Below are 27,642 nucleotides of genomic sequence, written 5' to 3'. Positions count from 1 at the left end.
ATCGTCCCAAACTTTACAACCAGTTCGATAACATGCCCGTTTCTCTTCAAATTTCATCAATATCAACCCCGATTGACTGACGGGTCTAATAAAAAAAGACAATAATAGACCAACGATGCACATTAAACTTGTAATAAAGGAAATAATGATAGATGTATATCAACCAAACAAAGCCTATCTTATGTATGATGTACGTGAAAGCCATTTGAGGAAAAAAAAACAAAAACAAATGGCGGATTTTAAAACCCCACCAGTTTACGCAGTTATTGTATTTATGATAATAAAAAAGATTGTCTTTGTCGATTCCTACTAAAGCAAGAAGACTACTCTATTAAGTCGATAACCCTTACTTACCCCGGTTAAGTTAGTTGTTAGTTGTGTTTTACGTCCGCTTCCACCGAGGTGATATCGCAGACTTAATTCATTGTAACTGTTTTATAATAGCAGATGTCTTAGACACCCATGGCCATTATCTGCGACTCATTAACAAGTTAAGCATACTATAATTGCAAAAGGTTAGAAAAGATACAGATAATACATACAGGCGAAGATAAAACAACATTACACAGGTTTCCAAATATTTTTATTTTATCCAAATATCTAATTTTTTTTTCACAACAATTTTTGTATGCTAAGCCAACAAAACAAATAAGTATTCTAAATTAAGTCAAAGATCAATAACAAATTTTTACCTATTATGTGGAGCAAAAGGTAATATAATGCAACTTTTTTGTGCATCACATTTCCTTTTATAAGCACTATTCAACCAAATAGTACATAAATACTTAATAAAGGGAAGTATTAAATACGCTTAAGATATTAGCCATTAATTATCTAGCACCTATGATTCTCCTGGTGAAATATTTTAATTCCCTAATGTCTCTAGTTAGGAGCTGCAATCAGTGTTGGGTGAAGAAAAGTCTTAAATGACGACCAATTTTCAAAATTTTGGCTCCCTGGTTATCTACAGCACCCATTTTATTTTCAGAATTCAAAAACGAATAAAGTCAAAACTAAAGTGTTAATCTAATTAAATTTGGTGTATGAATTTGCTTTACAGATGAAAATCTATCTACATAAAAATGCGTGATCCTAAACTAGCCATCACTAGCCATCGTTGTGATATAACAGATTTCTTCCAACAGTTATATATATGCAGCTACTTAACAGAAATTGGAATTTTATCGTATTTTCATCCGTAATTGATATAACACCTCAGATCACCTCAATTAAAGGGGTTGCTTTTTTTAGAAGCTGTTATAAGTTGGGACCCAATAATAGCTAGATAAACAGATATACATAAAGACAATAAACAGACAGTAAATTATAATGTTCTAGACATATAACCATCTGCAATGCTATATAACTTGATTGCATAACACATCGTAAATAAATAAATAGGAATAAGTCACCGGTTTGTTCTGGACACATAAAATGTATTACAAACACAAAAGAAGTTTCAGACTGCCCAAACAAATTCAAAACAAGTTTAGGACTATCCAAACAAATGTTGGACTTTCCAAACAAATTAGGACTGTCCAAACAAATGTTGGACTGTCCAAACAAATGTTGGACTGTCCAAACAAATGTTGGACTGTCCAAACAAATTAGGACTGTCCAAACAAATTAGGACTGTCTAAACAAATTCAAAACAAGTTTAGAACCGTCCAAACAAATTCAAAACAAGTTTAGGACCGCCCAAACAAATACAATGGGGTACATTAAATATTGACAATATTAATTATTTTGATTATATTTCCAAATAAACATCCTTTATATAAGTGGAGGTAAGATCAACCTAATTCAATGCTTTATTCTGTAATACATCCAACAAGTTTGGCTCCTTAAGTTAAGAGATCCTGCTCAGAGTGGGCCTTTAAACACCATTACTTGTACATTAAAGGCGAATAAGCAATTTCTCTAGCTGGAAAAAATATATCTACCAATACACTGATGACACATAGCTTTTAAAATTCATTATGGGTAGTACACATTATAACCTACAGTAAGTGATCAGTGAAAGCTCATACAAAATGAATTACTCTTAGTAGGCTAGTGTTTGAATGCTTAAGATACGCTAGTCTAGGGTTACAGAAATTGAATAACATATATATATATATTTACTATTTGAAAGTGATAATGCTTCTTTAAATCTACCATATTCAAATTAATGATCTTCAGATGAACTGTAGTAAAACATGATTATTAAATTTGACCTTACAATTATATAACTGCAGTAAAACATGACCATAACTATTATAGTATAAACTGTTTAACTGTATATATATATAGCAGTTACAGTATATAACTATTCCAGTATAAATTATATACTGTTATCCAGTATAAATTATATAACTGTTCCAATATGAATCATATAACTGTTCCAGTATATATCAGATAAATGTTCCAGTATGAATCATACCTGTTACCCAGTATAAATTATATAATTATTACAGTATAAATATAGAATGAAGAGACAGATTTATTGTTTAATATTTTATATTATAAAGAAATACTGTACAGAGAGAAAGAGATGATATATCTCAGGTTTATAGTATATAAATTGAGCTTAAAATTACACAATCATGGTCAACAGCATGGGGCCCTTATAGATTTATTAAATTCAGTCAATCTTCTCATACTAGCAGTTGATAATCGACTTTATCCTAAAGCAAAGATTAAATATAGTAGTTTTTATAAAAAGTTCACACATTCATGTGACGGATGGTTTAGCATTACTAACATCTTTTTCATTCTAAAGAAAATTAATATTTTGATTATAAAACATAAAATTTAATAGCTTAATTTTATCTGAGATAAAGGCATCACTTTGATCGGACAACATCATCTGATTGGTTTACCTTGTTTTTATAAGCTACACTGATTGACAGTTGGGAATAGGTTATAATGATTGTATAAAGCTTTGAGCTATGCACACAAATCATTTGACACTAATGCTTGAGAGATGTTTTAACGAAGTTCGGTATGGTAAGACTCAGTTAAGACTAGAAACATCATCGACTATTACTAAAAATATGTGATATAATGATCAAAAGTTTGGAAAAAAACCCCTATAGAATCAAATAAATTCATCAGGTATGACCGTAAATATACATAACATATACAAAAGTCACCTTCATCAAAAACATAAATGAGAAAAACACAGAAACAAACTTCACAGAATGAATTATTAGCGAAATGTAAAAATAACTACCTCTTTGATTTGGGTCTAAAATCATTCTTAATTTTGTGTGAATTTATGTTAATTTTTGTGCAACGACAGTAGTGTTACGAAGACCCATCACTAACTGAATTAATATACCAGATCAACCAAATTCAAGAATTTATTTTGGCTTAAATCAAAGAGATTTAACTTCTCTAAAACAATAAATAATAAGCTTGTATCTTCTATTTGCTATAATTTGTTTGTGCAAAAAAAAAAGCAGTTAGTGGTGACCCGCTCCATCATTAATATTACATATTAATTAAGAAATGTGAAAAAGGTTAAATTGATCTAAAGTTTGGCAATGCAATCACCTCTATCTTGGACACACAACCAAGTCTATCTGATGGTAAGTAAGCTTATAAAATAGCACTTTATAATATATTAACATTGACAACACTAACAATGAGTTAAGTAAAATAACATCTGTCTCTCCATATCACAGGTCCTTCATTCAGTAAATCATTATCTTGATTTGATTTGTCTTGACAATAGGTTTTATATTATCCATCGATGTACACAAACAATAGGTTTTATATCATCAACCGATGTACGCCAACAATAGGTTTTATATCATCCAGTGATGTACGCAAACAAAAAATAGTACATCCACACCAATTAAAGAGAGAAATTGACATTAATTTTAATCTTCAGGTGATGCTGAACAACTAGCGTGTTCTTTCAAGTGTTCTTTCAACTCTATCGTTTAGTTTCAAAGATTTGCTTGACCTAATTTTAAATGCCTGGCCAATAAACAAAATTATATGGTAAAAGATAAGTGATAAAGCCTACAAGCTGCCAAGTATAATGTCCATATATAATTCATATTTTATGTGAATATTATTGGCTAATATAATGTCCACGTATAATTTATGCGAATATTAGGGACAACAAGCAGATATTATTGGCTAATATATGGCAAAGGACAAAAAGCAATTTTTAAATAATTAATACTATGTTTGGCACTCTGAATATAGCATTTGACCAAATAAGTGTGTGTAATCCCTCTATGTCTAATTAAACAACTGTCACGTTTCAAAATATTTCATTCAATTAATTCAAATTGTAACAGCTGAAATAGAATTTGCACAAATCTTTTATAAGTAGAGAATGTTTTATGTTTAAATGGATGTATGCTTTTCAGATTTATCAAACTAAGTGTCCATTATATATATATATATATGTACATTTATTCAGTCAAATATGGCAAGCCCTATTTGCAATGATTTCAGGGTCTGTATTCATGAAACTGTTTTATAATGCAGCTTTTTCATTGGTTGAAGACTATACAATTTATAGCTCTTAGCCAATGGAAAGGCTGCTTTCTTACTTCCTTCCACAACCTCTCCTACCCATTTCTATAAGATTTGCATAAAAATCAAATCAAAATATTGACATGAAACACAAATTGCCCTTCAATTAATTAACATGAGCAAATGAAATATAAAACTAAACACATAAAAAAAACCCTGGTGGAATACGTTCATTACCACTGGTTCGTTACAATGCATTTTCTTATTGAATAAAATTTTGGTCTACTGAATCTACAATCTGATTAAAATACAAATCTATATTTCGTTTCGTTTTGATTAACCAATCAGCGTTGATGTTTCTAGTGGCATACCCACAGTTCTGTGTAGCGTAAGTCAAGAACTCGCCGCAACAGATACTAGTGTAGTAAAGACAAGTAATAACACGAAATTTTTGAACTATAAAAAACCGAAAAAGGATCTGTGTTTTAATCAGATTAATTAAGCTATTAATATAATTGTGCCATACAACCATTCTATAAATTCTTTAAAGGCCTAGAAATATATTGTCTGCTATAGCTATTATCAAATATATTCTAAAACCATTTCATATCTTTAAATATATGGACAACTATTCAAGCTAATAAATCTATGTTAAGTAGTGATAATTAATTCAGTTTGAATATATTTTATACTGGTACAGAAAAAACCCCTGGGAAATAGGAGTTTTTGCTGGGAACAAATGTCTCTAGAAACTACAGTATAGACTGTAAAACCCAGCACATATTAATATGTTATCAATATATTTCTATGTTGTGGTCAAATGTATAGCCCATAAATCCATATGATCAGTTAGAATTCAGAGTTTATACTGTAGTCCAACCTGTCCTGAGGTCCAAGTGTTTTCATTTTTAGAAATATGTCTAGTGTTAAAATTGTTTTTTTTTTTAAATATATAAGTTGTCAGCTCTACTCTGTAGACTATTTTCATGGGTAAACAGTGAAAGGTGATACAGAAATGTTATAATAATAATAATAATTGGAGGGTTTGGTTGTCTAGGAAACGTGATACTGATTGTAAGTGGAGTACCACAGTTCACCTGAATGTTTCAAAGAACTGAAATATAAAAACAAAAAAAAACAAATTAAATAATGTCTTAAAGACAGACGCAAAATTTTTTTAGAGATCCTCACCATTTGGTAAAATATTACATGTTAACTTCAGGGGAGTCAAATTAGCGTAGATGTAAAGCAATATTTAATCAATAAATAAAATGGAATTTAATGACCTACTTTCTGCACCAACCGGCATAATGAAAATAGGTTGGGTTTTTTTACATGCTTTTTTTTGATAAAATAAAAATAATTCATGGATTTTTTTTTTCACAAAAAAGGGATAGATATTATTGAATACAAAACAAAAGCAGGCAGAACTATTAATTTGGGTACAAAAATGACAATTTAATTAGAATTTATATCAGAGATATAGTGGGTTTTGATGACAGCCAAATTTTCCTATGTATTGATGTTTGCTGCTGATAAATCTATGTGTAAAATTCTACTAACAAACACCGATCTTGTATTAAGAGGTTACTCCTATAAAGCCGTCAGTTATGAAAATTCACTTGATTGGCTGCTGAATACAGATTCTACTGTATATCAATTTCAGAGGGTTTCGACAGCAGCCAATTTTTCCCGTGTATTGATGTTTGATACAGATACGGTGTTCGATCCCTGTATTGGCGGAGAAAGTTCATCAAAATTTTCCGGCGTGGTTCCACCTATTCAGTGATACAGGACGGAGGGGCTGACAAGGACAGCTGTCTAGTCGTTCGGATGGGACGAAAAACCGAGGTCCCGTGTAGTTTAAATTCGATATAAGAGTAAGCAGTAGTGCCGCTGTCCGGGCAAAATTTCTCTCATAGCACACTGTATGGCATATGCCCCTCTTCATTAGCCCAGTTCGGAGCAGAACAGTAGGGCGTTAAACCCCATTTCATTTCATGCATTGCTACGGATAAATATATGCATGATCTTGTATTAAGAGGTCACTCCCATTAAGCCATCAGTTATAAAAATCCCCTTGATTCTATTGTATATCAACTTCAGCAGCCGCTAACCACAATATCAAACAATACATCTTCATAATCCAGAACCTGATGAGTCAATACATTACGCAACAAATGTAGCTTGAGACAAGTGAATGCCGATGTATGAAAAATCCTGGCTCATGTATCATTTAATATCGAGTTCTCTTTTTACTCCTCTTCCAGGAAAAGAAGACCATTTTTCAAGCTACAAGCTCTAACACTTTTTGAATTTGTTTAACAAAACAAAAGCAGAAATATAATTAGAATAAGTAATACTTACGAAACAATATCTATAAAGGACTGTAGAAGTGGTTTCACCTGATAACTTAGATTATGTTTCTCGCATAAAGACTTGACGAGAGGGGCTATTTTATGTAAGTTATGGCGTGGCATGGTTGGAAACAAACTGAAATAAAAGAAAACATTCCAAAAATTTCAAGTGGTCTTTTGGCAATCACTATCTAATCTTGGAAAGAACAATGTTAATAGATAATTTCCTAACTATATCTGTTGAGCTGACAATGCTTAACTGTTTAGCACTTAGACCAGCTGACACCACATGTACCTATTGCTCCTTAGACTGCAACAAAACGACCAATTCACATGAATAGTCATGGCACTTCAGAGGAAACTGGACGACCAGGAGAAAACGCACGGGGCTGGACAGGCGAACCTACTCCTTAACATGTACAACCGGGGAATTGAAAACACGCCAGTTGACTCAATGATACAATGCACACATGCTAAACATTCGTCCATAATCTCCCCCCCCCCACCCCTCAAAAAAATATTGATAGAAGATTATCATTTGTTCAGGACAAGTTACTTTCTTAATATATATAGTTTTATTACATCTTTTCTCGGTACTTTGATTCTATCGTGGTAGGAGATTACAGCATGCATCTGAATGAATGGCGAATACAAGAAAATTTACTGATGTTCAATCTGAACAAATGGTGAATACAAGTAAACTTACTGATGTTCAGTTTGAACAAATGGTGAATACAAGTAAACTTTCTGATGTTCTATCTGAACACATGGTGAATACAAGTAATCTTACTTATGTTTAGTTTGAACAAATGGTGAATACAAGTAAACCTTCTGATGTTCAATCTGAACACATGGTGAATACAAGTAAACTTACTGATGTTCAATCTGAACAAATGGTGAATACAAGTAAACTTACTGATGTTCAATCTGAAAGTTGAGATGGCCTGTGAACCAATCATTAAAGAAAGATTTTTCAATGTCACATGTAGCATGCAACTGTAATGGCAGCCATTCTTCTGCATGATCTTCATCTATCTCCATTGGTATATGGTTTGACTGACTGACCCACGTAAACCAATGACTTTCTAATACTCTGTAAAATATATTCACTTTTATTAAACATATATTATGCAAAAGCTAGATCTGCCTATTGCAGATAATTAACTTCTCCAGACCAAAATCAACTCTCGATGCCATCAACAGCCTGCGATATTTAGCAGATTGGAATACATTTTTTGAAAAATAATTAAATCAATAAATGGATAATAAAGACTTTAGTAATGATGATCAAGGTTAGCCTAAAATTCAAAAGTTAATATCTCAGAGTGGAGCAATTTGACTATTATATTTTTTTAACTATTATAGCGAGTACAGTCTACTCTTTATCTAATCTCCCATAATGCCCCTTTATTAGAATATCTTGAAAAACCGATTGGTTAATCGAATGACCAAAGTCACAGGGTCAAAAGCCGGTCGTATGACCCTAACACGACCTCCCACTACAACTGGTGTAGTGAAGTCCATCAAAAGTATAAAAGAAACTAAACTAAATACAGATTTGAATTTCATTCAGAACCTGTTTCTTAGTTAACTGCTAGGGATGTGTCAAAATGATTGTTGCCAAGTCTTTGTTAAAGTTCTATATATGGTTGTGCTGACACACATATTCAAATATTTTTCAAGGATATTCAAACTGACGTTTTAGTACTTTTTACTATGTGTTTTTCGCTATAATCCCATCATTGGCCTTTTTATAATCCATCTGCGGAGATTTTCTAGCGTTGGTATTTTTTATTTTGTTTTCTTAATTAAATGTTAAGTCTTTTTATTTTGTGTTCTTGTCTTAATAGTGGGGTGGTATTATTACTGAGTGAGCAAGTTTGCAGCAATCTGAAGAAATACAGACACAGCACTATGTACCACTTTGCCTGGATTAAACCAGGTAAAGTTGATATTTTCCAAAAAAATTCTTATGATGGACAAAGACTTTAAATATTCCTGAGAACAACTTACCTGATAAAGAAATAGAAGAAGATGGTGTTACCAATTCCAAGTAGTGGAACATACAGGTAAAAAAACTTGATGAAAAAGGCTATTAATACACCTATATCCTACAAAAAATACAAAATTACATCACAGACCCATAGAAACTTTTCTTCAGAAATTAAATAAAGTTTAACGTCTTACATTTCTGCACCAACTCGGCTAATGAAGACAGGCATAGACAGTGTGCTTAGAGGAAAATGTAGCCCAGATAGCGGCACTACCGCCTGCTCTTATATAAATCCATCTGTCAGGGGTCTTTTACGTGCTTGCCAATGTGTACACAGGACATTGTTTTTTTTTTGTGTACTATTCGAATGACTCTATATTAGCCTTTGCCAGACGCTGTGCCGTTGACCATGCAAGAAAATAGCAATGAACGTTTTCAGCCAACAAAGGCACCACTAGGATTGTTAGCCAACCCTTACTCTATGAGTCACCACGGCTCCCTGTCAATATAGGCCGGTTACTTATATATACAATTATTAAAAGGAGCTATAAGCTCCTAATATTTAAGACAGAATTAACATTTTACAATCAGGTGCCATTTTGTAATGAACAAATAAAAACATATCCTACAATACAATATGGAAGGAATAAGTAAAGACTCATTCACAAACGACAAAATAATAATTCAAAAATGTGTAGAATGCCCTAAGAAGGTGTAAACGACTGCTGTTCAATTTGAACTGTTCACATATTTAGCCAAACATGATTATAAATTACAATATTTCTTTCAAAAATAGAATATAAATCATTTTACATACATTCATATTACATTAATACACGTATAAGCTTTTAGAACCATTTTCGTCTATTTCAAGTTTCCGAAAATTCAAGCCATATGCCCTTCAAGTGAGACTTTAATACTTACCACCCATTCTCTACGTGTTATAACGTGACGTATCAACATAAACTGGAAATAAACTGGAAACAAAAGTGGAGGTCCAACTGAAAAAGAAAAAGCCCCCAAATTTGTCACAATTTTAAAGTCTATTTGAGTCATTTGCTGTCTTTCAAATCCCCATCCCTCTTTATGCTATAAATATTGGGTTTTTGTGCCGCTTAGTGATGTTGTTCCTTGTTCAAAATCAACAGCTATACGCCTCAACCACAGCACTGACAGGTCTACTCACAGCAGTGGTATGTTCACCTATGGGAAAGCACTTCAGCGTTGTTTCATGTTTGATTACATTATAGATGGTTTAATATATATATATATATATATATATATATATATATATATATATATATATATATATATATATATATATATATATATATATATATAGCTGATGTTTAATAAAAAAGTTGAATATGTTTTAATACATTAATGACGATATAATATAGCTGGCATTTAATTAAAAGTTGGATATGTTTTAATACGTTATGGGTGGTTTAATATAGCTGGTGTTTAAAAGCTAAATGTGGAGCAAAAGTAATCTTTGCATTATAAATGTAATTTATTGCTCAAAGTTATCTTTTTAATAAAATAAAAACTTACCGATAAAGAAATATCTGTGTTGCCAGTTAAACGGCATGCTAGACTTGTTAGATTTGGCCATCTATAATAGATAATTCAAGGTAATAAATCAGCTTATCATACAATTTTAATTATACAGGGTAATTTTGACAAGATAAAGCCAGAAAAAGGGCTTTTCCTGCTGTCTTAACAGGTCAAAGATGCATTATGTAAGATATAGATAAAAAGAGATGACTGTTCTTTCTATAGTAGTTCAAAAATAGATAATGAAAATTTCAAGTTCCACTGCTGCTATAATAAACAAAGTTTTGCAATATGGGCTTGTCAATTGAATAAATATCTTTTTAATAATTTATATAAGTTAATATAACATTTTGAAGCCCAAAAGATCTGCAATAATGTAATGTTTAAATAATGTTTTGCATAGAGTTTTTTTTAACATATCAAAATCTTATCTATGACCAGTTATTTATTTATTATTTCTCATGGCATAACATGTAAATAAAATTTCTTAGAGAGAGAGAGAGAAAGAGAGAGAGAGAAATGGGGTTTAACGTCCACTTGACACAAACAAGGTCATTTCGAGAATAACATATGGTTCAAATTTAGCAGTGAGAGGAAACCAGAGAAAACCCACGAGATTGAACAGGCCCTCTACTTATCACATACAACCAGGGAATCAAAAATTTCTTTAGGAACAGGGTCCCTGATACAGTTACCTAGAGATAGTGACTTACAATTGCTATTTGATACTGGTAAATGCTCATTACCATTGCTTTGGGAATAGGGACAATGTGTCTAAAGGCAGGTCAGGAGTATAAATAATATCTATACCTGTACTGGCATTTTATCACCCACTACAAACAGTTTTTCAACACGTACATCAGGATCTTTGTCCATCTAAAATATAAAAACATTTACAGAATAAGATAATCAAGTTACTTTACTATTAAGATCATATTTATTCAAGACTGGCGTACATCTTTACATATCTATATTAAAAGGCATATATTCAGATGTCTTGTTGTCGTACTAGAAATTTGTATATTTGTAGTCTTGTTGAGAAATTATATGATATAACTGGATAGATCGATTACAAGCGATAAGTGATTGGGGCAGCAATAATCAAGACTATATATCCATATAAGAAAATGAAATGAAATGGGGTTTAACGTCCTACTCCGACAGGGATAATGAAGACGGGCATACACCATACAGTGTGCACTACAGCCTACCCTTATATCGAATTCCAACTGCCAAGGTATCTTCTACGTGAACGCCAATGTATACACAGGACATGTATACACAGCTGTCAGGCCCTCTCTCCTGCACCACAGACAAGGGGAAACCACGAGGAAAATCCTGATGGACTTCCTCGGCCAATGCAGGGATCGATATCTATATAAGAATACTTACCACATTAGGTTTAGCGTGATGCTGATAATGCATATGGTTCCACCATTTTGCTGAGGCACCCTATGTTAAAATAAACTTGAATCACATAATGAAATAAAAACAAAAATGCTACAAACTAAAATTCATTTCTCAGACGTTTCATGCAAAAACAACCAAATAAAACCATAACTAAACCCATGAAATTTAATGGCAACCTTCCTAGTATTCCTGTGAAATTAGTGCACTATTCAATGTCTAAGCCATGCCATTTTGGAGCTCTAAATTGATTCCAAAATGGCATGGCCAAACAAAAGCAATTAATTTAAAAACACTTCATTCAATATTAATTAGATTATATATTTGTAAGTAATATGTTGGTTTTAATAATTTCTACTATGCTAAACATATCTTACTACATTAGTACATTCATTACACAGAAGAGTAAAAAGAACAGAAAATATTACGAGTAGATCAATACTTGATTAGTTTGTAAAAGAAAAACAAAAAAAAACACTAATATTTTAAAAAAGAATTTTAAATATCAGGAATATCAAAATTCAATGAAGATAAAAAAAAATGTACATTAAATAGAGAAAAAATAAAAAAATTGGTTTTTAATTTGTAGACAAGTAAAATAACATCTACAATTATTATTAAAAAATAATAAAAGAAATAACTTTGGACTAGAAACATAATAATTGGTAATCACTTCTAGAAAAAAATAATTGAGGATCACTCTGGTTAGAAAATAACATCTTGGTAAAATAAGGTACACAATCACTTTATCCCAAGTATGTCTCCCCAAGGGAGCCACAGTGGCTCAGCAAGAAACACATTGGCACACTAAAATGGAGTTTCCGCATTTTCTGATCCCCGAGTTGGCCGATAAAGTTCATCAGGACTTTTGGACATAATACTCAATTGTCTGTGGTGCATGATAATGTATAGTCGTTTGGATGGAATGAAAATCCGTGTTAGAGTAGTGACTTGTGTGTTGGACGTTTTTCACAGAAATCAAAAGCCGAAGGGATAAAACTGTACCATTTGATTTTACCAAGATGGTATAAGGTAAGAGTGGAAACACACTGGAAAAATAAACATTTTGTTGTTTTCTGATAGAAAACATTTCATTTATTATTATTTTCAATTATCAAATCTGTAATTTAGTCGAACAGATTTTGTCAAATTCACAACAGAAGCACCATGTGTTTAATAATAATTATTTGTGTCTTTTTGTGCAAATCAATTTTCCTCTAAAAGCAAAGAATTTTGGCAATTATCTTCTCTAAGAGAAGTTATCTAATATGTCAAGATATTTGGGGCTATCTCTATATTGTCATCAATACTACCTGATCTTTTAAAATGGTGTCCGAATGCTTTAAATTTTGATGTTTTTATCAAATCCCGGGTAGTCAGGACTCGATATATTTCTAAATCTCAAGACATGCTAAATCTCTGAAATTTGTTTTATATTAAAATTGATCGTTAGTGTAAAATGTTTTATTCTAGAAGCTGTCATTGTTCTATATCTATTGTTAGAATATAGAAATTAAGTGGACTACATCCTTTAACATCCAAAATACTATAAAAGCACATGCACATATATTGTTGGCATGACATATATAGGTATCTGTACTTGAGCTCAAACGATCATTTTGGAATCCATCTTTTGTAGCTGAATTTTATTATAACTTCAAATATGCATTCATACATAAGTCTACTAAAATTTTCCTTTAGAATACTTGGTGGAATTGATGTGTAAATAAAGTTGAAAGAGGAAAAAGGGTAAAATATTAGTTGCATTAACTGTGTAAACAGGTTAGATGTGTAACTGGTTTGTTATCAGAAAAGCATGTTATGGTGCAGTAATACTAGAAAGTTACAATTCCAATATTCAATTCTATTACCACGACAAAAACACAGAAAGTCCCCAGATTCGTTCTTAGCGTGGTTATATCATTTTAATTCTACATGTTAATTTATGTACCTATCCAACTATCCTTATTTAGATATCATTGCAATCTCAGTTTTATAACTTCATACCTTGACAAATGTTTTTTAAAAAAAAACAACCCAACTCACATCAGAAATATTCTGATTGACTCAAGAACTAAATTTATGTGCTGATATGGAATTGGAAATGGCCTGATAAGAGTGTATTTCATGGCAATAAATCTGAACATATCGAGATTTATTTGACAACAAACATAATTTTCAATCGGGAATTATTTAAAAGCAAGATGGATGCGATTTCTATGTCTGGCTCCATTTTGAATTTGAAGAATCCAGTCATAAATCCTTATTAAAAATTGACTAATATTCAATCAGTGTCTGATTCTGGATATATTCATTTTCGCTACCATAATAACATTATTAATTTGGCGAACGGGGTTGGGTGGGGGGGGGGATTAGATGTGATATGAATTTGAATAGCCTTCACCAACGAAAATATCATCCCTTTACCAAAAACAAAATTGATTAAATAAAATACTAAACCCGTCATGCAGGGATAGATTCAAATAAGAAAAGTTTAAACCTAACTCCACAGAGACAATGTTAAACCAGAACAGATAGCAACAGAGTAGTTTTACGTAGAGCAAAACAATTTCACTTAAGAGAGAACATACACATGACTGAAAAGACTTTTTGGAAACTAAAATTTTGAAGTAACATGGTATTTTACGCATAATCCAAGCCAATCAAAGACGGAACCACCAGGAGGAATTTGTAACTTTCTGAAAACACACAATGGTACCATGCTTCGACGTTACCTTAATAAATCCTATTGTAAAATGGTGTAACAAATGGTCCAGTGAAGAATTGTGAAAAACGGACAAATGTCCAAAATCATGTTGCAACCATCCCACTTGCCCCTGGAAGAGAGAGACATAACAAATCCAATCAAGTAAAAAAAATCTGCTGGAGTACCACTAGGTCAAATTACCTTAATAAATCCCATAGTAAATTGATGGAGAATATGGTCCAAATAATAATGATTCTTAAAAACTGAGACATGTCCGAAGTCGTGCTGCAACCAGCCTGTCTGTGCCTAGAATAAATCAAGGTCATGGTCATTAAATGGAGAATTCTGGAAACATTAATGACATTGCTCGATCCTCTGCATCTGTTGAAAACAAGATCATAACTATATTAACATGACAGTATTTCAACAAAATACATTACTCTTCATGATTATCAAATGATATTTTTAAAACTCTAATTAATTTTAAATTCTCTTCCTTCAACATGTATAAGTTACCTGTACGATAGTATAACAGGCAACAGAAACCAAGAACGGTAACCATCCAGTCCCAAAATAATACATCGTCAAATACGCCAACACTTCAAACATCAATATGTGAGCCAAATGCAGGGTGTAAAATAAAACATTTGTTTTAAACAGATTCTGAAAAATACAAAACATACACAAAATAAAAGTAGGAAATAAACTGAACTTCTAGTTACACCTTGATTTACTGAAACAATACAGATCTATATATCTTAATTCATTTTTTTTTTCATACTTCCGATGGTCTTTACTACATGAAGATCTGACCAGTTGTAGTGGGAAGTCGCGTCAGGGGTCATACAAACGGCTTTTGACTCCTATGCCGTCAGACATTTGATTAGCATTGATGTTCCTAGTGGGATACACAAAGTTCCGTGAATCGCATGCCAAGAACTTGCTGTAACAGACCGTTTCATTGGCTAATCCATCATATCAACCTGAACGCAGGTTATAAAACAACTCTTCCAGATTCTAGTGCAGTAAAGACAATTGAAACGAAATTTTGAACTATAAAAAACGAAACGAAATAGGAATTGGGTTTTAATCAGATTGGTGAAACATCAAATTTCATTTAAAGAAATAAACAATGAAACAAATGAAATGAAGTGTGATTTAACATATTACCGCTCCGAGAGGCTAATGAAGACGGGCATACACCATATAGTGTGCTATGATGGAAATTTGCCTGGACAGCAGCACTACGGACTACTCTTATATCAAATTATAGCTATCAAAGGTTGTTTTATTATTATACTGCCTAAAAGACTAGGCACTGTGTCACTGTCCCTGCCAAGTGCCCCCCCCCCCCACGACACCTTTCATGCACCACTGACATGGGCAAACCATGATGGAAAATCCTGGAAAAATTTCTTGACCAAAACAGAGATTGAAACCTGGAACCCTTGATTAGTGAACCAGCGCATTACTGACTTGATTGAGTCTCCACGGCTTTTGCTAATGGAACAACAGTACATGCATTTAAAAGGCAGACAGATCCACACATAGACTGAAAGCAGTGATGAAAATATCTGTGGTCGTTTTTACACATGTAATTGGAACCGGCTTTCTGGTGTAATAAAATCTTTTAATGGGATAAAAATTAAAATATCATTTAAATTTGGAAAATGGCTTATAATTCTGATCAGGTCGGCCAGCCAGTACTAATTCAAACAAAAATAACATCATAACAGGTTTAAAAGTTCCATTCTTTAAATGACATCTAGAAATACAGTTAACCATTCATTACAAAACACAACATGTCATTATTAAATAATAGAGAATAATGTCCATTATATACCTTGTCTTGTGTTTTCTTATGAATAGGTTTAAAACTGATATGATGTCACTGACAGGTCAATTATAATTATTAAATTTTAAGTAAAAAAATCCTAATATAGTTATGACAAGTTCAGACTATAAACAATGGAAAACATTATTAGCGTATATTATAATAATTATTAATATTTAAACATGCAAGAGCTAAATCTGCCTATTGCAGGTCTTTCTTCAGGCTTGAAATATTATCAAAATTATTAATTAGACATTAATTAACTTATCCAGCCCATAATTCACTCTCGATATCCCCATTAGCCTGTTATATTTAGTGGATTTTAATATATCTTGTGATGGATAATTTAACATAAAAATGGATAATCGAGACTTTTGTTATCGTACCAAAGTTAGTAATGACGATCATGGCTAGCCTAAAATCAAATCGCTAATATCTTGGTTCAGAGTGAAGCAATTTGACAGAAATTTTCAGCATATTCTGTTTTCATTATCTATGCTTCAAATATTATAGTGAGAACTGTCAGCTTGTTATCTAATCTTATCTAATGTCCCTTTAATTCAATTCATAGTGCACCTAACAATCAACTACATTTACACTTAAACTTAGCTCAGCTAGACGGGGAGTTCAAAAGATTAGAAATTTTAATAAAGGGTTCAAGTTTATATCGATGTACATTCTAAATACTGGTAATATATACATGCATATTTACTTTCTGCTATATCAGGTGTAATGACTTGAATGAAAAATCAAGATCCTATATATACACAATGGCGTGCACATAACAAATTCAGTTGGAATTCAATGCAGAGACACTGCCGTCCTTGCAAAAATTACATCATACTACACAGTCAGTACTCTATGGTTTACAATCATTAGCCAAGTTGATGCCTCCAGAGAGAGAGAGAGAGAGAGAGAGAGAGAGAGAGAGAGGGGGAGGTAAATTCCACTTAACACAAACTAGGTCATTTTGGGACTAACATATGGTTCAATTTTATTTCAATAATTCGCTTGCTCGTACATGTAGGGGTCTTTAGCAGTGGGAGGAAACTGGAGGACCTGAAGAAAAGCCACAAGGTGATGTAGAAAGGTAGGATGTTTCAAACCTATCTCATTTCATTTATAGATGTATTCTTCCTTTAATAGTTAAATAAGCCAACAAAGTAATATCTCTTTGGCAACTCAGTCCTAGATTTGATTTCTAATGTGTTTTATCTTGACAAAAAAGACTTGTGTTAAATTGTTAATAGCGGGAAACTAGACATTGATGGTCACTGTTTACTGTTGATGCCTCGCGCTATCATCAAACTCTTAATTTCAAGCCTATTGTACATGTACCTAATTAAATGTACAGTCAAACTCATAATTTCAACCTTGAACAGCCAAGTTGCTAAATTGCTAATGCTCCCTTTAAATTAAAAATAAAAACAATGAATGTCTTACCATTTTTTCCGCAGTTTTCCTGAGTTCTCTGAAGTCACTTCGTAATTCAATTTCTGACTGGTCTTCTGGTTTCACAGTTCCAATATGTATGGCTTTCATGTATTTCTTCACAAAATTAAGATCGTTGTGGAATGCTCTAAAAGCATCCTAAATTGAAAGTAGAAAGTACATTGAAGTTAATAAGCTTATTCAAGAGGCTAACTCCTGAGTTTCTCAGGTGATGGGTAGTCTAGAAAAGTATGGCGTGTTCTAATATGTTTCCATAATAAAGCAATAATAATTCCTTGTCAATTTCAGAATTAAATACTCTACCAAATATAGCACCATTAAATTCCTTTTAAGAAATGAAGAACTGTTTTTTAATATTATAACATTTTTAAAAAATATTTATAAGAGGAGAGAGAGAGAGAGAGAGAGTTTAATGTCCACTTCACACAAACTAGGTCATTTCAGGACTAACATATGTTTCAATTTTATTTCAATAATGTGCTTGCGCGTAGGGGTCTTTAGCAGTGGGGGGAAACCGGAGGACCTGCAGAAAACCCATGAAATTGGACAGACGACCCTACCCCTTGTCAACCGCGAATCGAAACCACGCCAGTTGACTCAATGACAGACCTTATGATACAACGAGCACGTGCTAACCATTCGGCCATCTAATCCCCAGCTAGTGATCACAGCCGCAAACACCCAAACAAAAAACAAACTTTTCGTTAACCGATAAATAGACATTATACAATAATACATACTGTTGCATCTTGTCCTGCATAATGACTAATAACTCGACTGCCACCTGGGTGTCGTCTTGACCACCGGGTGATGTCATAAACTTCTCCACCAATCACCAACCACTTATCATTGCGTTTGTCATGGACTTTAATATCATCCCATGTGAAAGATTTAACTTCCCTTTCATCCTGTTTATCATTCTGTCCTCCTTTACCCATTTTTTGACATTTATTTCTCAAACTGAAATTAATTTAAAACAATACAATACAATATAAAAAATATGAAGCCTCCCTATCAATCACGGCAGCAAATCATACAACGTTTTTTGGTTTTTTTTAGAGAAAACACAATAGAGATACCACTAGTTACAACACTCAATCGTACAGATGAAATATGCATTTCTAAAATTAATTTAAAACAAGCCAACAGTGAGGCTGATGTCCCCCGCCGAAATCCCCAAATAAATAGATGACACATATTAATTAATGGTACATCTATTTTTTTCAAAAGTATCGAGCAATCAAACTGATTATCAACTATACACAAGTTTCATCACTCTCTATCAGATAGAATCAAAGTTATCTTGTCCCAAAGCATCGACCAAGAAAATTGCTTATCTCTGCTTAGCTTTAGATCAAAATGTTAATCATTGAACTCAGAAAAGACATTCACCTAATGAACATCTACATCAAGTTTAAACATTCTACCTCAATTAGAAGTTCTGTTCCAATGTCTTGACCAATCAAAATGCTTATTGTTCCTTAGCCTAAGCAGACAATTCTCATCATCGAACTTAGTCAAGGTATTGATGTAATGAAACTATACACCAAGTTTCATCACTCTCACTTAATTAGAACTAAAGTTATCGTGTCCCAAAGCATCAACCAATCAAATTGCTTATCTCTACTTACCATAAGCAGAAAATGCTTATCTTCGCACTCTATCAAGGCATTGACCTAATAAACACCTACACCAAGTTTGAACATTTTAGCTCAATTAGAAGGAGAGTTATTGTGTTCCAAAGTCTCAGCCAATCAAATTGCTTATCGCTCTGCTTACCCTGAGCAGAAAATGCTCATTATCGAACTTAGTCAAGGTATCGATGTAATGAAACTATACACCAAGTTTCATCACTCTCACTTAATTAGAACTAAAGTTATCGTGTCCCAAAGCATCAACCAATCAAATTGCTTATCTCTGCTTACCCTAAGCAGAAAATGCTCATCTTCGCACTCCATCAAGGCTTTGACCTAATAAACACCTACACCAAGTTTTAACATTTTAGCTCAATTAGATGGAGAGTTATTGTGTTCCAAAGTCTCGACCAATCAAATTGCTTATCGCTCTGCTTACCCTGAGCAGAAGATGCTCATTATCGAACTTAGTCAAGGTATTGGTGTAATGAAACTATACACCAAGTTTCATCACTCTCACTTAATTAGAACTAAAGTTATCGTGTCCCAAAGCACAAACCAATCAAATTGCTTATCTCTGCTTACCCTAAGCAGAAAATGCTCATCTTCGAACTCCATCAAGGCATTGACCTAATAAACACCTACAGCAAGTTTGAACATTCTAGGTCAATTGGAAGAAGAGTTATTGTGTCCCAAAAAGTGTGACGGACAGACAGACGGACGGACAGACAGACAGACGAACCCATTTTAATAGTCCCCTGCTTTCTTCGAAAGGCGGGGGACAATAAAAATATGAAGCCTTCATATTACTTAATGCAGCAAGTCACTTGATGTATTTTTTAGTGAAAACACAATAGGCTTACAACCAGTTACAACTCTCGATTGTACAGATGAAACATGCATTTCTAAAATTAATTTAAAATATAAAAATATGAAACCTCCCTATCACTCAAAGGGTTCTCCTTAAAGTAACTTGTATTCCATATAATTGTGTTATGTGCTAACAACAACCATAATATTCATATTTTTTCCAAAATTTTAAAAAAATTAACTGTTTCCTTTATCTATTTACCAATAAATCAGATTTACATTTTACAAGAGAGGGAATGACACAGACTCTAGTATTAAAGGACAATATTGGTGCCAGTCATTATCACATATGTCATAGAGCTGGTTAAACACATTCCAAATATAACTTTGGTCTTCGAAGGAATTATTAGTGAGCAGAAATTTGCCCGTATACCCGTTATCACTGGTCACATCAGTCAGTTATATACATGTAGAGAGATGACTCGAGTCTTCCTTTGGCATTTGTCACTTCCGATTCAGAAAACCTGTATTACTCATGAGTCAGCTATCGTAGCAATGATCTCTGTGTTAAAATTATATTTGGAACGTGTTTAATTAGTTCTATCACATATGTGACTATGACTGGCACCAATATTGTCCTTTAATGGATCCCCAGACAGCTAGTAAATACGGGTACCATATATTCCCTTACAAAGTAAATGGTAGACTGGCCTCCAGTTAATGGTGATTGTAATTATCTCGTGATACTCTACAGATTTGATCAGTTTATGGATTTTGTTTTACGTAGACTGCACCGAGGGAGTAGAAATCATATCTTCAGTGGAATATTCCACAACTGACATCTCAAATTTATTACCAGTATTTAAAGAGACATTATGCAAGAGCTAAATCTGCCTATTGCTGGTTTTTCTTTGGTTGGGCCTTTAAAGTTATCTGAATTATTAATTTGACATTTATTAAAATGACAAGACCATATATATAAGAAAAAAATATATATAGAACGATTTAACTCTCAGTTAAACATATAAGTAAAATTCAAATATTAGAGAAAAAACACTAAAAATTAAATTTTGGGCTAGTACTTTCATCGTTATCAAACAAATCGTCAGGCCATTTTAATGCGTTACTATGCTGTTACAATAACGTTACAAATGATGATAATGATCTCTTGGAAACAAAGAAAGCAACTTTATCGCTAAATATAACCCAATTTTGAATGCTAAGGGGTGATTATTTTAATTATGTTTGATGTTTAATTAATGTTATTTCGTTTTAGTTTTTATACTTTTATTTACATGGTCATTTTTCTCTGTTATGACGTAATGTTATTGTAACAGCATAGTAACGCATTAAAATGGCCTGACGATTCATTTGATAACGATGAAAGTACTGGCCAAAAATTTAATTTTTAGTGTTTTTTCTCTAATATTTGAACTTTATATATATAGACACACTTGTACTAAGCTATATTACTGATCTCTTAAAATGACTTTGGAGTGTGAAATAAGGAGTTCACTCAAGCAAAAACATACCTATGGTTACCAAGTCCACAATTAAACAAACCTTTTTGAAAGCAATCGGTGTCAATCTATGGTAAAGTTAGTCTGAATTTTTGACAATGTAATTAAGCGTACATGTGGAATAGTTAAATCTACCGTAAAAACTACACGGCTCAGTGGATACATATTCTCCAGTGACTAATAAAGCAGAAGCTAAAATTTTAATATTGGAAATCGAATTAACTGCCTATCCATCCATGCTATAAAAATATAAATTGAAGGAATAAACACAAAAGGCATTTACACTCCATGAAGAATATTGCCACACTGCTTTTGGCGGGTGCATAAAAATAAAATAAGCTTAAACATGCAATTCTATCACAAATAAGATAATAATTGAATTCATTTTACCAAGTAGGCTAGAGACATTACCTTTTATTATCAGCTAACTTAACCTAATAATCACACAAATATACCACACAGCTCTTCTATATAATTACCATTCTAATCAATCAAAAGTTAATCAATAAAATAATAATTATATAAACACTCATACACCTTATCACATATTATCGGCTGCTCTATCAACCATGCTTTTACCTTGGCCATCAAAAGTCAGTGTAACCACAAGCTTGTTTCTATAAACAGATAACAAACACAACCTTTGAGCTACACGACACACGTAGGACTGATTGAATACCTTGATCATTCTATTCTATCTCATAGTTGATTGGATCTGATCAATGAGCCACTCGTACCGAACTACTAGCATGTTATACAAAGTGCACATTGCCCATTATATCAAGCATGTACCATGGTAGATTTCCTTCAAGTGGTTAATAAACAAATAAAGTGTCTGACCTTTTATTGTTCAAAGAATATTAATAAAAATAATTAAGGGGTGAACCAACAACATACCTGTGAAGGAATAAACAATTAAAGAGAATAACTCTAATTTAGAATTAACAGGTGCCCAGAGATCCAATATACATTTACCTGTATATTGCAAGATATTCAATTGTACAGTTTTCAATCAAGTCTAGATTCATCAACTATTAATGTCTTTAATGCAGGGCTTATGTTTAGTATTCAATTAGGAGCAAGTGCTTTCAACTGCTTATAAGTGAGCTCATGTTGATTAAATCAGCAAAGTGAATTAGCACTGGTTTGCTGATACCGTTAATTTATGAACCTGGGCCTTTTAGTAATGACAATTTTTGTCATTAAATGACACAAGAGATCATTAAGCTAAATTAGTGTTTATAGAAAATCATTAGAAATTGTACAGTTGCCATTAATTAGCAGGTGTGCAATTAATTAGCTGTAAAAGATTTGACTATTTATAACACGCATCACTATTGAATACACAAACCTGGACAATAGTGATGTATATCTTTCAATAGTCAAGACTTTAACGCGGTAGTGACATAACACCTACTTAATGACATCTGTCTGATTTCTAGCAATTTTAATGAACTAATAAACATTATGTATATAAAAAGATGTCTTTGATCTGCTAGTGCCGTTATTTGTTGCTTAGTCAACGATATCAACTTTACAGTATAGAGTGCTTGTGTGGACTTTGAAACTGTTATTTATTCATTCATTACATGAAGATGCATCCCAAATACATGACCTGTCTTGCCCTAATTCTATCATTACATTATTGTCAACATTAGCTTCCATTTTGCCTATTTACACAGTAACGTGACATTTCTTATCACATGATGTTGTTCCACTGAAACGAGTTGTGAAGTCAGTTGCAAAAGCACTTGTGCCGATGCAAACTAGTTGCCACTAGCTGAAACAAGTTGCAGAAAGTTAATAATATGCAACTGGCTTCAACAGACTGAAACTAGTTGCTTGAGTTACAAGAGCCGCTTAGTTCGACCATTGTCAGTTGAAGCCAGTTGCCGAAATGCCAACTGCTCTCAATTTAAAGGATAACATAAGCCCTGCTAACTTACAGCATTGACATGCCAACAAAAAAGTTGCGTAAAGACCTCCAAAGAGTTAGACTGTCTGTATACAGTCCTTGCCTATACTGTAAATACTTTGGTTCTTTGTTTTTGTGAAGTTCTCATTTAACATCTATAGATAACGGAAGTATTGAGATAAAAACAATTGTGTGATCGACTGTTCACCCAGTAAACCAAATTGAAACTAAAATTAGTAATCAAGTCAACATCTTTTTAACCTTTCAAAACAAACTATTTAATTGTATAGAGATTACTTCATCACTTATAAGTAACACATCATATCGACACAATCCAATACTTATTTTAACCCAATTCAAATATTTAAAAATATAAACTTGTTGTAGATGATTTAACCAATTTGAACAGGTTAATTTAATTCTAAAAAATATTAACTACCCGTACTGTTAAAAAGGAAAGAGATATCTAGAAGCATTTTAATTATTATCTATAGTATTGGTCCAGCTTTGTTGAAATACAACTTCTCAATTTCAAAGAGGTGTTCATCTACTGTTCAACAGATGTTCATCCAACTTTGTACCTGTACAGAAACTCAAAATTAACTATTACATATTACAATGATTAAACTCAGAACAGTTGATGTCTGCCTTGGTTCCAAAAAGGATGAGAACCACTGCTTGCTCTAGCCATTGCAATGCATATTATTATACTGGAACTTTACCAAAGTGTAGTTATACAGACATGTACATTGACATTCTATATTGTGAAAAAATACACTTTGTTCCCTATACAACAACCCTTCAGCCCTATGATACATTTAGACATAACACACTTTTTAAAGGAAATTAAGTCACTAGTATTCAAAATAGCGATATGTTTCGATGAGTATCCTCTTATCGTTATCAAACTTGAGGTTAATATGGTGATGGTGAACCCAAAAGTGTCGATCTATTAAGTCAACTGATCCTGTGATTAATCGTACATTAGGCAAACTAAACGACCTGTAGATAAAAGAATCTTTGAACACTTTGTAACATATGTCCTGTAGACGGTTTGGAAGATCTTTAAATAGTCTTTGTCATACAATCTAATTGGTGTGCTAATTTGCACTTCCATAAAGTAGGCCTACTTCGTATAAAATTTATAGTGGATAATGGTCCCACACCAAACTTCAGAAGATTCTATTTTACAGACTGTTGTATTTCATCATAATATGTATATATACATGTATGTGCATGTATATCAGTGTTTTACTTTGCTGCCCTCCCATTAATAATTATTTTATATGTCATACATGTATGACAATCATGTTAATTAGAAAGCTTAGTGGCACGTAAACCTGACAGCCCATTTTTCTGATTACTAGATCAACCTTCTCGTATTCTTTGAATTTGATAGACAATTAACAGCACTGATGTATCTCAACCTGATATTATACTCTCCATTGGTACAACAGTCCGATAATCCAAGGTTCTGATGCTCTTATTTCGAGAGGGAGAGAGGGAATGGGGTTTAACGTCCACTCGACACAAACTACGTCATTTCGGGACTAACATATGGTTTAATTTTATTTCAATAATTCGCTTGCGCGTAGGGGTTTTTAGCAGTTGGAGGAAACCGGAAAACCCAGAGAAAACCCAGGAGGTTGGACAGGCGACCCTACTCCTTGTCACGTACAACCGGGGATTCGAAACCACGCCAGTTGACTCAATGACAGACTTTATGATACAGCGCGCGTGTGCTAACCATTCAGGGTTCTTTAACGTGCGAGTCAATGTATATGCACATACTGGTACCTTCATATATCACTAGCTGCAACATTGTACCAGGGTCTTGTCTTATTCATGGCTACAACTGATACACTATTCAAGGCTTTGCGCAAGTAAAATTAGGTTCAATTGCAAATTTTCAACACATATCACATACAGTTTGCATGGAAATAAGTAATTATGTTGCATATATAGTGAAGAGTGGAACACTGAAATCTTAATCTTATGTTACCGACAGTTTTTCTGTATTTTCGCAGAAACATAAAATAACATGTGTGTTCTAATTCAGAGGCCATTTTAAAATGGATATACATTTGGAGTAGTAGTTTGATTTTATCAAAATTATATAATTATGCGGTAAAGGTTCATCTATTTTTCAATGGGAATAACGTTAAGCTATGTGCAGTAGCCTATAGTTTGGAGTCGGTTTAATGGAAATTAAGGGAGTTATAGCCTAGGCCAGTAACTTTTTTGTCACCAAATCGTGACAAAACCTGCTCAAAGCTGACAATAAGGAAGTCCTTAGAACGATCCACTACTGTGGCTGGAAGAAGACCAAAGACATCAGTAGTGGAACCATTTCTAGCACACCTCCGCCAATAAGGGAGATCCACGCCGAAAACCAGGATCAAACACTTGGGACGCCTAGTCCAAGTTAGCAATTTAACGTCTTTCTTACTGTGTTAAGAAACATTGACTCAAACTATTTTTAAGAATGCACATTTTTCTTGTTTACATTGTGTTTGGCTGATGAATTATTTCAGTCTACAAAAGTTCAACAAGTGTGATAATATCGGGGTTGGGAGCTACTGGATTTGCCTAATATTGCCATTCTGATTCAGCCCATTGTTCAAATATGACACCTCCAGACAGCCCACGGCCTAGTGAAAAGAACAAAGATTTCTGCACAAGACATAGCCTACTGGTCAAGTACGCTAGATAAAATATCAAAATGGTTTGCTGACTTCGATCACGTACGTACAAAAAATAAACAATCAATGACATTGACAGTTACCGGTAGTGAAATTCGATGAATGAATTGACACATGCCCCATGCTTTTGCTGATATTGCAATGCTAAAAAAAGCTTGAACTGACGACCGACCACACTTGTTTAGTGACACACCTGCAGTCGTAAAACTGTATTACTTGTATCCCATCTAGAATTATTTTTTTACTAGTTCTAGGTTATATAAACTTACCAAGAGAAATAATTGATTTTATTAAATCTTTGGGTTTGGCTGACAAAACGCACGCACCTTCCAGATCTTGCGATCAATACACGAAAAAGGATAGTGTCGGTAGTCGGTATCGTGGATATATGAAAAAATATATTCACATTTTATGCAAATTTTCTAACAATTCAGTTTGCAGGGCCAGCGTAAATGTGACCTAGTCAGGCGATGAGTCCAGCCAATAAAATCATTGCCGGTTGTTCTGACACAAGCTTCGATTAACCAGGCTGCTTTGAAATTTTCTTACATAATTGGAGTCTTGATATCCAAGACTATGCATTCGTCACCCATCGTTAGGGTTCGCCAAATTTCAAATCCTATGTGGAAGATCAAAATATAATCATAATTATATAATTCTTAATTTTTTTTTTTTTTAAAAAAGTGGCAAATCGGTTTAAAGGCTATCCAGCCTTTTAATAAGGAATCAAATTATCAACTAAGTTTCTGGTGTTTTTAGCGATTTTTCATCTACAAAATCGCAAATGTTGAATTTCCAAAAGAGAGGTAGAAAGAAATTGGGTTTAAAGTCCACTCGACACAAACTAGGTCATTTCGGGACCAACATATGGTTCAAATTTATTTCAATATTATGCTTGCACATAGGGGTTTTTAGCAGTGGATGGAAACCGAAGGACCCGCAGAAAACCCACTAAGGTTGGACAGGCGATCGTATAACCGGGAAATCGAAACCACACCACTTGGCTCAATGACAGACCTTATGATCTAAAGTGCATGCATTAAAACATTTGACCACCCAGCTCCCCCCTTAAATCAACAAAGAGACCTAGTCATTTTAACCTGAATTAAGAATGAAATTTTGTAAGGTCATGTACCACGGACAGTTGGAATTTGGTGAGGTGGAATGCTGCTGTTCAGGCAAAATTCTGGCTGACATAATTATTGTGTTGCGCCACGAGACACCCATCCAAAAAGTTTGAAAGGAAATGAAATGAAATGGGATTTAAATTATTGTCCT

At 33.1% G+C, this 27,642-nt stretch overlaps 1 protein-coding gene across 6 annotated transcripts; it reads right to left on the bottom strand.

Moving 5' to 3' along the window:
* Positions 1–2,493: 2,493 nt before the first annotated feature.
* On the bottom strand, positions 2,494–26,733 carry LOC126832441 (acyl-CoA 6-desaturase). 6 transcript variants are annotated; one of them, XM_050563206.2, is made up of 13 exons: positions 26,634–26,733; positions 18,524–18,743; positions 17,775–17,921; positions 15,014–15,160; positions 14,699–14,803; positions 11,776–11,835; positions 11,194–11,259; positions 10,381–10,441; positions 9,751–9,827; positions 8,847–8,944; positions 7,750–7,926; positions 6,844–6,969; positions 2,494–5,590 (listed from the first exon to the last, which is right to left on the bottom strand). In XM_050563206.2, the coding sequence occupies exons 2-13, from the start codon at positions 18,719–18,721 to the stop codon at positions 5,530–5,532; spliced, it is 1,323 nt and encodes a 440-aa protein (XP_050419163.1). In that variant the 5' UTR covers positions 18,722–18,743; positions 26,634–26,733; the 3' UTR covers positions 2,494–5,529. The 6 variants fall into 6 exon arrangements, with proteins under 6 accessions (XP_050419163.1, XP_050419167.1, XP_055959082.1 ...); XM_050563210.2 differs by lacking the exon at positions 26,634–26,733 and adding an exon at positions 26,448–26,467; XM_056103107.1 differs by lacking the exons at positions 14,699–14,803; positions 26,634–26,733 and adding exons at positions 14,526–14,627; positions 26,448–26,467.
* Between the last annotated feature and the right edge of the window lie 909 nt (positions 26,734–27,642).

Source organism: Patella vulgata, chromosome 9 (genome assembly GCF_932274485.2).
Source record: "Patella vulgata chromosome 9, xgPatVulg1.2, whole genome shotgun sequence".
NCBI lineage: Eukaryota > Metazoa > Mollusca > Gastropoda > Patellidae > Patella > Patella vulgata.
The sequence above is the reverse complement of the archived record's forward strand: the minus strand, read 5'-3'. Positions and strand labels throughout refer to the sequence as shown.

Bases quoted from the DNA above. Each gene is read 5' to 3' on its own strand.
- LOC126832441 (XM_050563206.2), bottom strand. From the start codon at position 18,721: ATGGGTAAAGGAGGACAGAATGATAAACAGGATGAAAGGGAAGTTAAA. The intron at 17,922-18,523 runs GTATGTATTATT...CTTTCAATTTAG, and splicing joins ATGCAGGACAAGATGCAACA to GATGCTTTTAGAGCATTCCA. The intron at 11,836-14,698 runs GTAATTTGACCT...ATTTTAACATAG, and splicing joins TTACTATGGGATTTATTAAG to GGTGCCTCAGCAAAATGGTG.